Here is a 12,672-nt window from a genome sequence, read left to right on the forward strand (position 1 = left end):
AATGGCTATGAGGAGGGAATAATCTTAATCATTATTAAGCACCACCACTATATCTTAAAATGGCGTATCTATTTTAGTTGCATCATTAAAGAACTGATTATGCTAAAGTGGATGACATCTGGGAAGACAATTATGTAAATCAACCTGCCATGGCTAAACAAACATCCACTATCTTAAGTATCAAGAAACAGATGACACACTCAACAGAAATTATTCTTGCCCTCTAGAAGCTTACTTTAGATTTCAAAATAAAAAATTGTATACAGCAAAGCAAAATGGGAATATATATATGAGAGAACAAAATGCTGACTGAATACAGCTTCATTTCATCTAGATACCTAAAATGATTGAAAAGTCCAATTTGTTTGAAATTGCTTTTTCTCATGACTGTGGCACATGTTGAAAATATTAAGTTCTGAACTACTGTATTCAAAACACTCAAAACCCCATATAAGGGGGACTACTGTACTAGATGAGTTTCCTTTAATCAACCTCAAGTGTTCACATGTCATCCAACTCAGTAGAATTTGTACTTTATAATGGCTGTCATTGATGGTAAGATAGAAAATGTCCAGTCTTTAAAAGAGACTATAAATTAACTAAATCTGACAACAGTAATCCATCAAAATTGAGTTTCACATCAGCTGGCATTTGACTGCGTTTGGAAGGTTAATGTTGTGAATCTTCCCCTAAGTAACTTTAGATTACCATCTCTCTATTTACCTTTTGATGGAAAAGAACTGCTTCTAGAAGAAGCAATAAACCCCTCCTTACCTATTCTGAGAAAACACTATTTATACTACAAAAAACCATAAGAATAAACCTTTATTTAAAATTCAGATATTATCAAATGCCACTTACCAATGCACACATCGATTTTCCCTTTAATAGCAGCTTCATGCAGAGGTGTATAGTTCCAGTTATCCCTGGCATTTGGATCAGCTCCTTGGCACAATAACAGACTCACAACCTCAGCATGGCCAAAAGAACAGGCATTATGAAGTGGGATGAGACCTCCATCATCACGAGCATGGACATTAGCACCCATCTGTAGTAAGTGTTCTACAACATCCTTCCTTCCAAAACCTAAAAAGAAAGGGAAAAATGTCTTGTATATAGATTTGATTTTGTAAAAAGAACCATTAGAGTATCTGTAACAATATCAACAAGAATGAACAACTGAAGTACTGCACTCTATAGTAAATGGAGTAAAACAAAAGAAACATTAGCTTCATTCAAACTGACTCATTTCATAGAATTAAAACTAAGGAAGCTCTTCCTTTACTCTTTGGGCTGTTCATTCAAAAACACGTTTTCTAAACACTTAATATGTGCTGTGCAACAGTGCTAGAAACACAGAATAAATATGACAAGACTTATCCAGGAAGTCACTTTCCCCTCATGCTTCACAAGACAAAACTGTATATAGAAACTCATCTCTACATTCATAGAAACGAAGGTTATTTAAATACTGCTGATAGGCCAGGTGCAGTGGCTTACACCCTTACAGCACCATGTGAGGCCGGGGTGGGCGGATCACCTGAGGTCAGGAGTTCAAGACCAGCCTGGCCAACATGGTGAAACCCCATCTCTAATAAAAATACAAAAATGAGTGAGATGTGGTGGCAGGCGTCTGTAATCCCAGTTACTTGGGAGGTTGAGGCACGAGAATCACTTGAACCTGGGAGGCAGAGGTGGCAGTGAGCTGAGATCACACCACTGCACTCCAGCCAGGGCAATAGTGCGAGACTGCATCTCAGTAAAATAAAATAAAATACCATAAAATAAAATAAAAATAAATAAATAAATAAATACTGCCAATAACCGAATCTAAGACAAATCACAACACACAGCACTATATTAGGGAAATTGGGGGTGAATGTATGGGTATGAGAAATACGTGGTGAATGCTTGGTCAAAGGGAATTTTGAAAAGGAAGAACTAAAGATGATGCCAAAATATCTATTCTTGGGGCTACTGGTCAAACAATATGAAATGGGTGGTGAACTGAAACAATTCAAGCTTGGATTCATTGAGTTTGAGGAAACAATACGGCAAATGAGTGGGAATATAAGCACTTGGCAATATAAAACCAGAATTTTATAAGAAGTATCAGTTTTCAGACAAAAATGGGAGTTTGGGGGAGCCAGAGTCTCAAGCAGTCTAAGGATGAGGCAAACACTTAGAAAGGTAAGAAATATTAAGAAAGTACAACATCATGGAAGTCAAGGAACAACAACATTACGCAAAGTCCAGTATCATGAGGATTTAATGAGATCAATGGAGAAGAAAAAAATGGCCACTGGTAATTTTAAACAGTTTTAGTACAGTGGTAGAATTACAAACTAAATTGCAACGGGTTATAAAAGGAAACTGCAAATACATTAGCATTTTTATCTTCACAAGCTAGAATCTTAATTACTGATTCTTTCCCACTTTAAATTGTATTAGGTATCACTACCTCTACTATGACTGTGTAATATTGTTAGAAAAATGGCATCTTAAATAAAAATAAAAGACAGTAAAAGCGTCACATCTTCCTCCATTGTGTGCATACATCAAACAAATAAAAACCACACGGAAAAGAGTAAGGGGGAAAAAAGAAATTTATCTCAAGAGATATGTTCCATGCTATCTACAGAAATTCATTCATTCCAGAAAAGCAGGCTCTAAGAAAAAGTCTGCAAAGTAAAGCATACATTTCTACAGATATGTATCATAAAGTCAGAATGAGGTTTCCATGGAAAATATCCTTCAAATTAAGCTGATAATTTTAGGTGAAAAGGTCAATTTTGTATTAGTAATTAGATCAGTAAAAGCACAGGGTACATGCTCAAGTAAATTGTCAGCATCTCACCAGGGTTCTTGGTTTTGTTTTTTAAATACCTGCAGAACTTTACGGATGTTAGGTTTTAATTCTCTGACTTCAACTTCCTTCCCCCTACCATCACAGCGCTACTCTTCCACTGGGCCATAAGTGCTGTCCTGACCCAGAAAGGTTGAATTATTCTCCTTCTCTATGGATCTGAATAAAGCCTGAGTGCAAACTTCCATTTCCCTAATCAGCACCAGCCCTTGAGAGCAGCCATCGGAGCTGAGTCCTGCAGAGCCACAGGGCTGGAGCTGCCCAAGGCCTTGGGAGCCGACCCCTTGCATTGGTGTGGCCTAGATGTGAGACATGGAGTCAAGGGACATATTTTGGAACTTTAAGATGTAATGACTGCCCTGCTGGGTTTCGGACTTTCATGGAGCCTGCAGGCCCTTTGTTTTGGTTGATTTCTCCCTTTTGGAATGTGAGTATTTAGCCAATGCCTGTACACCCATTGTATCCTGAAACTAACTGGCTTTGATTTTACAGGCAGAAGGGACTTGCTTTGCTTTGAACTGTAGACTTTTGAGTTAATGCTGGAATGAGTTAAGACTATTGGGGACTGTTAGGAAGGCATGATTGTATTTTGAAATGTGAGAAGGACATGAGATTTTAGAGGGGCCAGGGACTGAAAAATATGGTTTGGATTTGTGGCCCCACCGAAATCTCATGTCAAATTGTGATCCCCAGTATTAGAAGAGGGGCCTGGTGGGAGGTGACTGGATCATGGAGGCAGATTTCCCTCTTGTTGTTCTGGTAACAGTAAGTTCTCACAAGATGTGGTTGTTTAAAAGTGTGGAGCACCTCCTCCTGCTCTCCTCTTCCTCCTTCCCTGGCTATATAAGACATGCCTGCTTCCCCTTCACCTCTCACCATGACTGTAAATTTCCTGGGACCTCCCCAGCCATGCTTCCTGCACAAGCCTGAAGAACTGTGAGTCAGTGAGTCAATTAAACCTCTTTTCTTTATAAATTACCCAGGCTCAGGCAGTTCTTTATAGCAATGCAAGAACGGACTAACACAGCCATTATAAAAATATTTTTAAAACATTTTTGCCATTACTAAAAAAAAAAAAAGTCAAAATAAATTTCCTTGTACATCTGTCCTATCCATTTAAGATAAATGCCTCAAAGCAGTAGTACTACATCGGAGGGTATAAATTTAAAATTCCCATGTTGCCAAATTGCCCTCTATCAATTTTCATTTTCAACCAAAATCCTTGTGGCCATTCTGTGCACATTTATAAGCTTTACAAAGAGGTTAAAAAAAAAAATGCATTGTCATTTACTTTTTTCAGTTCAGATATTTGCTTTTTTACTGTTGAAAATTAAATATATGAATACAGTTGAACTCTCTCCCTCAATCCTATAGGGTCCCCTCTTTGCTTCCCCAGAGATACTATTACATAAATTCAATGTTTGTTTTATCATGCTTATTATATACTTTTCAATGTGTGTTTTTAAACACTTGTGTTTATATATTTATATTTTATACATTTCATGTTATTTATATATTATATATTTCATATTCTATGTGATTAGAATATATTTCATATATTCACATTATTATTGTCAATATCATATGGTTCAATCTATATTAGTGGAAGGTTGATAACCATAAGCCATCCTTCTGGCTGATATGGTTTGGCTCTGTGTCCCTATCCAAATCTCATTTTGAATTGGAATCCCCATGTATTGCAGGAGGGGCCTGGCAGGAGGTGATTGGATCATGGGGGTGGTTTCTAATAGTTTAGCACCATCCCCCTAGTGCTGTCACATGAGTGAATTCTCATGACATCCGGAGGTTTAAAAGTGGGTGGCAACCGGGAGATGGAGCTTGCAGTGAGCCGAGATCACCCCACTGTACTCCAGCCTAGGCAACAGAGCGACACTCCATCTCAAAAAAAAAAAAAAAAAGGGGGGGGGGTGGCACCTCCCTCTTTCTGCTGTCGCTCTCCTGCCCCGCCATGGTAAGTCATGCTTGCTTCCCCTTTGCTCTCTGCCATTATTGTAAATATCCTGAGGCCTCCTCCCACCCAAGTTTCCTGTACAGCCCACAGAACTATGAGTCAATTAAAACTCTTTTATTCATAAAATTTATATCATAAATTACACAGTCTCTGGTAGTTCTTTATAGCAGTGTGAGAATGAACTAATACACTGGCCAACAGAAAGACTCAATTTTGCTCAGACTCAATTTTGCTTGGGAATTGGGCAGGAAATAATATACTAAGAGAAAGCCAGCCCTTCCCCAGTCCAGGGAAGGAATCCTAATTAAGCCAATCAGGTAATTTCATTCTGCTCTGCCAGTGACTGGCAATGAGGACAGATGGGAAAATCTAGAAGCTTCTGGAAATATTTTTCTCTCTTCTACACCTCCTACAGAAGGTGTGGGAGGAAGAGTGCCCTTTCTCCTCCTCTCCCCCTTCCTCCCAACAGTTAGAAAATTCAAGAGAATTATTTTTTTAAGCTGGCATAGAACGCTTACTATGTTCACAGAACTGAAACCAACTCTTGAATTTCCTACCTCTACACTTCTTATCAAGCAGTAAAATAAATGTCCTGGGCCGGGCGCGGTGGCTCACGCCTGTAATCCCAGCACTTTGGGAGGCCGAGGCGGGCGGATCACAAGGTCAGGAGATCGAGACCATGGTGAAACCCCGTCTCTACTAAAAAAAAAAATAGAAAAAAATTAGCCGGGCGCAGTGGCGGGCGCCTGTAGTCCCAGCTACTGGGGAGGCTGAGGTAGGAGAATGGCGTGAACCCGGGAGGCGGAGCTTGCAGTGAGCCGAGATTGCGCCACTGCACTCCAGCCTGGGCGACAGAGCGAGACTCCGTCTCAAAAAAAAATAAAATAAAATAAAATAAATGTCCTTAGGCTTTAAGTCCACTGAAGTTTTAAGATACTCATAGTTAAACCCATGCAAATTGATATAAGCATCTGTTCCTATGTTTACTAAGTATTCACATTTCACCTCTTGTCAGTTCATTGTCTTGGCCATTTTCCTTTGGGCTATTTGTCTTTTTCTTATGATTCTGTAGGCGTTCTTTACATATTCTAAACATTAATCTTTTCCTACATAGATTGTGCTTTATATATAAAATTTAAGGAAACCTTTCCGATTCCTACACTGGTCCTACATTTCTTCTAGATTATAATTCTTTCACATTTAGATATTTAATTAACTTCTAACTATGGTGTGAGTTAAAATTTTTACTTTTCCTTTTCTTTTTGGTTCGTCGGTTTGTCTATTTGTTAGTTTAACTTTAAAATAAGTCTAGATATCTAGTAGGGTAGAGCTGACCCACCTTGTTCCTCTTAAAAAATTATTGGCTGGGTGCGGTGGCTCACACCTGTAATCCCAGCACTTTGGGAGGCTGAGGTGGGCGGATCACGAGGTCAGGAGATTGAGACCATCCTGGCTAACACGCTGAAACCCCGTCTGTACTAAAAATACAAAAAATTAGCCGGGCGAGGTGGCGGACCCCTGTAGTCCCAGCTACTCGGGAGGCTGAGGCAGGAGAATGGCATGAACCTGGGTGGCGGAGCTTGCAGTGAGCTGAGCACTCCACTGCACTCCAGACTGGGCGACAGAGCGGGACTCTGTCTCAAAAACACAAACAAACAAAAAAGAAAATGGAGAGATTCACTTGTCTCACACAATTTGTCAAGACAAAGGCAATCCCAACACACATAGCAGTTTATCAACGGTATTAGGAGCTCCTTAGAATCTTTCCACTCTGACATTCTTAGCATCTCCACTTGCTTGTTACCTCACAGTCACAAGAGTGCTGTATCTCCAAGCCTCATATCTAGGTTCTCAGACAAGGGAGAGTGAGTAAAGGGTTGGGGGCGTGGAGGCGAGAGCTTTCTCTCTTGATGTTTTTATTATTAAGGAAGAAATCACATCTCCAGATACTTTCATATATAGTTCACTGGCCAAAAATCTGTCATCTGTCCAGCTACCAAAAACACAAAAAAGGCTAAAAAATCAAGTCTTTTATAGCCGGACACACTACTGCTTTGAACGAAATCTAAGATCTGTTAGTGAAGAATTAGAAGAAAATTGGGGTACATAACCAACAGTATTTGTAACAGCTTTGTAAGTCAAGGGTAAGAAGATTGGATTTCATTATAAGTACGTGGGAAACCATTTATTAGAGAAATTACTTGATTCTATTTAAATCTTAAAAGGATCATCTGTCAGCTATGTGAAATACAGACTGAAGTGAAGAGCAAAATCAGAGGGACTAGTCAAGAAAAATTCTGCAGTAGTCTGCGCAAGAATTGATAGTGGGTTGGAAAAAAAGAGTGAAAGTATAGCTGGGTCAAAGAAGAAAGAAACGGATAGGTTTTAAAGCAAAGATGACTGGTTCTCAGGTTTCTAGCTTAAGCAACTCTATTTTTAGAGGTGCCAGTTGAGGAAGGGTCAGGCAAAGCAGGTAGCAACAAGAAGTACCCTGATGAACTGCTTTTCCCCAACGACTATATCAAGTAATATAATGTGTAAATTTCAGCACATTCTTTCCCCCAAACAGTTCATGAGAAATAATGACATTATATTACATATTCAAAGCAATTTAAAATATACTATGTGGTGTGCTGGCAGTGAGGAAACACAAATTCCTAACACACAGCCAAATCCCAATATACTTAACAATTTTTCTTATTCTAATAGTAAAGAGGTGATTAAGGCCTTTCAAAAATATTTCAATATCAAATTTAAGGTCACTGGTATCTATTCCCCATTCCCTTATGTTCAGCATTTTAAACCTGCCTAAAATTAAAGCTTCCACGGAACAACGATGGCCAATATTAAATCATTTAACTGACAACTATGACTTCTGAAATTGAATAAAAGAGAAAAATCTAAGGTGTTTGGAGTATTTTAAACTGATATTTTTATCTATGACAGCAAAATCACATCTTAAAGTCATTTTCCCCCTAATTGGACTGTCAGCAAAATTACAACCACTGTATATCACTTGAACTATTAATCTTTTAACCTACACTTATATACCAAATGAGAACATTTATATTACATCTCCCATGCTTTTTAAGTGTAAAAATATCCCATTACACCCAAAAGATAAAGTAACTGTAAACTAAGTTTGGGGTTGTCTAGAAAAATAACTCATGGAACTCTCTCATATATATCTATTTTCCTAAATTAAATTTAATTTGGCCTCAAGTTGCCTCCTTATATATTTTACGTTAGGCCTAAAGGTTTCTTCATACATACATCTAACTGGATATGTAAACTGAATGTAACCTACTCTTGTCCCAATCACGAAGATTCAGATAAAGGCAGCAAAATGTTCGAACTGTGTTCAAATAAGGCAAACAATAAGCTGTAAGCAATCAAGCTCCTTCTATACCTTACTTTTTTGTCTTCTGTACATCACTTACCTTTTCTATCTGTAATTGTTACCTGACCATGTGGCAGCCCTGGAATTACTCTGAACCTATTCTGGCTCTGGAGGTTGCTTGATTCATGAATCATTCTTTGTTCAATTAAACTGTTAAATTTAATTTGACTAAGGTTTTTCTTTTAATACCTGACATAAATGATATCAGAGAAGCTGAGTTGGGAAAGATAAAAAGGCACTTAGTGACAAATGTGACTTGTTCATCATTATCTTTAGAAACATTAGGAAAAACTAGAATCTAAAATATGAGAATGGCTTGCTATATATATATAATATAAATATTACTTTCCCTATCTTAAGTATTATTAATCCACTTTCATCCAAAATAAAAAGCAAAACAAAAATTCTTAATAATGAAAATATTGCTTTCAATGAAACAAAATTCAGCTATGACATATTTATGCAATAGCTATGAGTTTTAAAAAAAGGTTTTTCCCGGCCAACAGACTTGCCATTCACTAGTTGAACACTAGCAGTTCAGCCACTTATGAGTATCTCTAAAGGCCCACTAAACACGGTAATTCACAATTTTGCTAAATTAAAACTCTGAATGACACCTGTATTTTGGCTGATGTGCAGGAGGCAGCCTCAGAATTATAGAGGGGTATATAGCACAACAGCCCCATCTCAACATGACCTTCTAATTCTACTCACTTTCTTGTACAGGTCTATCTTCTAAAGTTCTTCAAAGTTTTCTGTTTTACTGTATTTCATGGAGAAAATGTATCTGCTATAGTGATAGTCCCAAAACTAGGAATTAGGGAAAGACTTGTGACATGAAACAGAAGACAACTCCCTGAGAGAAAACATAAGAGAGACAGCGGATGGGAAGAGAGGAAATATTATAGAAATAATTACAAGACTTCCAATAATTAAAGGAAGAAGTAAAAGTTCAGATTAATATAGTCATGGAGTGCCAAACAGCATCGACAGTTTGTAACAAAGTCTAACAACAACAAAGGCTATAGTCTTTCAGAAAGAAAACGAATCAGCTAAAAACAAAAAACAAAGAATCAGTTGACTGAAGTCAACCTTAACTATGAGAAAAGATAAAGATATTTTGATACTTAATTTCATATATAGCTAACTTTATTTCCATGTAAAAGTGAAATTAAAATAATCTCAGATATGCAAAATCTCTAAAGTGAACACAGAAAGATCCTGGTTAAAAATATTCATGACAAAAATGAATTCAGTAATAAGTGTGTGAGCATGTGTCTATATATCATGAATTAACTCAGTACAAATCTATCCTCTCTCAAGACTTAACACTGACTAATAATCACCCTAACAAATAATTACAATATAGGGTTACAAAGAAAACCAGGTCTGGAATAGAGAGCTTCCTTAATAAAGTGATATTTCGAGCTAAGATCTGAGGAATAAGCAATTTACCAGACAAAAGGATAGGGATAAATGTTCCAAAGAGAGTAAGGCACAGTAAATCTAGAGGTGAGAAACTCTTTATATTCAAATACCTAAAAAAGTTCAGAATGGTTCAAACAGAGAGAAAGAAAGAAGAGATTAAAAATGGCAACAACATGGAATCGCCGGGCGCGATAGCTCATGCCTGTAATCCCAGCACTTTGGGAGGCCAAGGTGGGCAGATCACAAGGTCAGGAGATCGAGACCACCCTGGCTAACACGGCGAAACCCCACCTCTACTAAAAATATAAAAAAATAGCCGGGTGTGGTGGTGGGCGCCTGTAGTCCCAGCTACTCGGGAGGTTGAGGCAGGAGAATGTCGTGAACCCAGGAGGCAGAGCTCGCAGTGAGCCGAGACTGCGCCACTACACTCCAGCCTAGATAGAGTGAGACTCCGTCGCAAAAAAAAAAAGCCAAACTGGAATCAACTAACTTTCTGCCACAGAAATCATGAAGAGAAGCAGATCTTCCCTCAAAACCAACACAGTATATACAAACTACAAGTCCTTTATTTTACGTATGTCAGCGTGAAGACTAAGACCATTACCAAAGCAACATAATTCAAATTTCTGCTATATGAACTTAGATACAGGTTAAGAAAACTGCTAAGTATAGATAGATACCTATATATACATCAATCTTGGCAGCCAAAAGGGAAAAAAGGCTACAAGGATTCTCGAAATTCTGCGGATAGTTTTTGGTCTAGCTTCCTTAAATTCAACATACAATTTGTTGTAGAGATTACTCTGAAGGCCACAGTAGGGAGGCAAAGGTTAACCATAGGACAGTGAATGAATCACAGTAACTAGACATCAAATGAAAATGCAGCAAAATGTCCCTGAATATAATTTTTTAAAAAGAAAATCTACTTCTATTTGAATGGTTGATTTGTATTTATTTATTTAAGAGACAGGGTCTTGCTCTACTGCCCAGGCTGGAGTGCAGTGGCATGATCATAGCTTACTGCAACCTTGACTTCCTCAACCTTGACTTCCTCAAGTACTCAAGTGATCCTCCCACCTCAGCCTCCCTAGTAGCCGGGGCTACAACACACTGGGTATACGGTAGATGCATCTGACAGCAATGACCTGACCTGAGCATACCCTGAGAATGACACTGTATGGCAGATGCACCTGAATGTGTGGTCACAGTTCCAAGCTAGGGAATCCGAGAGTGGTCAACCTGGAGATCCATTTCTTATCTACAAGGGACATCTGAGCTCCAAGTCCATCCTGTGGAATGGAACATGGGCCATACTGAGGATTGAGGCCCTTCGTTTTGGGTTAAAGGTTGCCAGGTGGAGGTTGTTGGGGGAGGCTGTTAAGTGAAAATACTATATTAACTGAATGCTTTTTGCAAGCAGTTGGTTATTCTACCCATCCTAATGCCACTGGGCCATGTGGTATTTCTGTCCACCACACCAGCAATGGACTGGTGGTTCTGCCCAGCCCACTGCGACTGGAATCTCTCCCCTGTATTTTAGCCTCCAGGATACATTATGTTTCATTCATTGGCTCAGGGTCTTTTTTTTGGCCTCTTGAACCTGGTGCTATCCCCATTACAGTCAGTAGGGGTACAGCACAACATCTGGCTAGCTTTTTAATTTTTTTTGTAGAGACGGGGATCTCGCTTTATTGCCCAGGGTGGTCTCAAACTCCTGGGCTCAAGTGAACCTCCCACCCTGGACTCCCAAAGTGCTGGGATTACAAGTGAGCCATCACACCCAGCCTGTATTTATTATTCAATAAATGGTTCAAAAAAAATCTGGCACCTGCTTAGAAAAGAACAATTTTTAAAATATTTACCTCTAAATGTATCGCAAAATAAATTTAAAATAGATCAAGGTGTACAATGTCAAAATGAAACCATAACAAAATTAAGTGGACAGTTGCATGATTTCAGGATAGAAGAAGCAATAGAAGAAAACAAACAAAAAAAATTTAAGGCAACAGATTTGAAAAGTTTATAGATTAAAAAAATGCTTTTTAAGGCAATAGATTTCAAAAGCTTACAGATAAAATTTTAAAACAAGCCAGGAAAATATTCGCAATGACTTTAACAAAGCACAGATAACAAAGACACCAAAAGGCAAAAGAAAAAAAGAACAGGAAGAGATACAATGCCAAAAAGTAAATGCCAATTGCCTTTTAAAAGTAAAACAGTGACCTAAGAAATGCAAATTTACTAAGTATTGGTTTTATCAAACAACTAAAATGTTTTCAATGTTGACGTTTAGAGACATGTACAAAAATGTTCATAGAAGCACTATTCATATAGAACACACATAAAAACCACCCAAATACTCAACAGTAGAATGGGTAAGTAGTGGTATATTCACACAATAGAATTATATAAACAATGGAAATGAACAAACAACAACTACATAAGATAGATGAATCTCCCACAAAATAGTACTGACTATATAGTATCATTTATCACAAGTTCAAAACAGACAAAAATCTGAGTGGCAGAGGGGTAATGACTCAAAAGACATACGACAGGAGCTTATGTTCTGATTCTTGAGCAGGGCGCTAGTTACCCAGGTGTATCCACTTTGTAAAACCTCAACTCCCTATGCACTTAAGATTTGTACATGCTACGGAGCTATGTCCCCACTAAGAAACTATGGTAATAGCTGATGTTGTTCAGGGTGTGATGACAGGAATTATTAGAATATTTTAGGAAACCAAATGGTATTTGTTCCCAATGATAAAATCTGAGCTTTCAAGGAAATATTAGAATTCTGTAACACTTGCAACTGTCACTATAAGCTGAACAGTTTCCCAATTCTAAAATACTTTTCTGATGAGATTGGTGGTAATATTAACAATTATGCTTATTATTATTACAAAGTAAAAATGTGTCCACATTTGGAATATCTGCATAGCTTCAAAACCCAGTATTTTCTAAATGATCAAGCACAGGTATACCTATTTCTGGATTCTAACA

The 12,672-nt window shown here is 38.0% G+C and overlaps 1 protein-coding gene across 1 annotated transcript in view; it reads right to left on the reverse strand.

Moving 5' to 3' along the window:
• Positions 1-12,672, reverse strand: part of TNKS (tankyrase) — a 224,016-nt gene that overhangs the window by 197,128 nt on the left and 14,216 nt on the right. The window contains exon 2 of the mRNA XM_007961676.3: positions 862-1,086. Coding sequence (XP_007959867.3) covers positions 862-1,086 — 225 coding nt within the window. The remainder of the gene's footprint in view (positions 1-861; positions 1,087-12,672) is intronic.

The sequence above is a fragment of the Chlorocebus sabaeus genome, chromosome 8, assembly GCF_047675955.1.
Source record: "Chlorocebus sabaeus isolate Y175 chromosome 8, mChlSab1.0.hap1, whole genome shotgun sequence".
NCBI classification, from domain to species: Eukaryota; Metazoa; Chordata; class Mammalia; order Primates; family Cercopithecidae; genus Chlorocebus; species Chlorocebus sabaeus.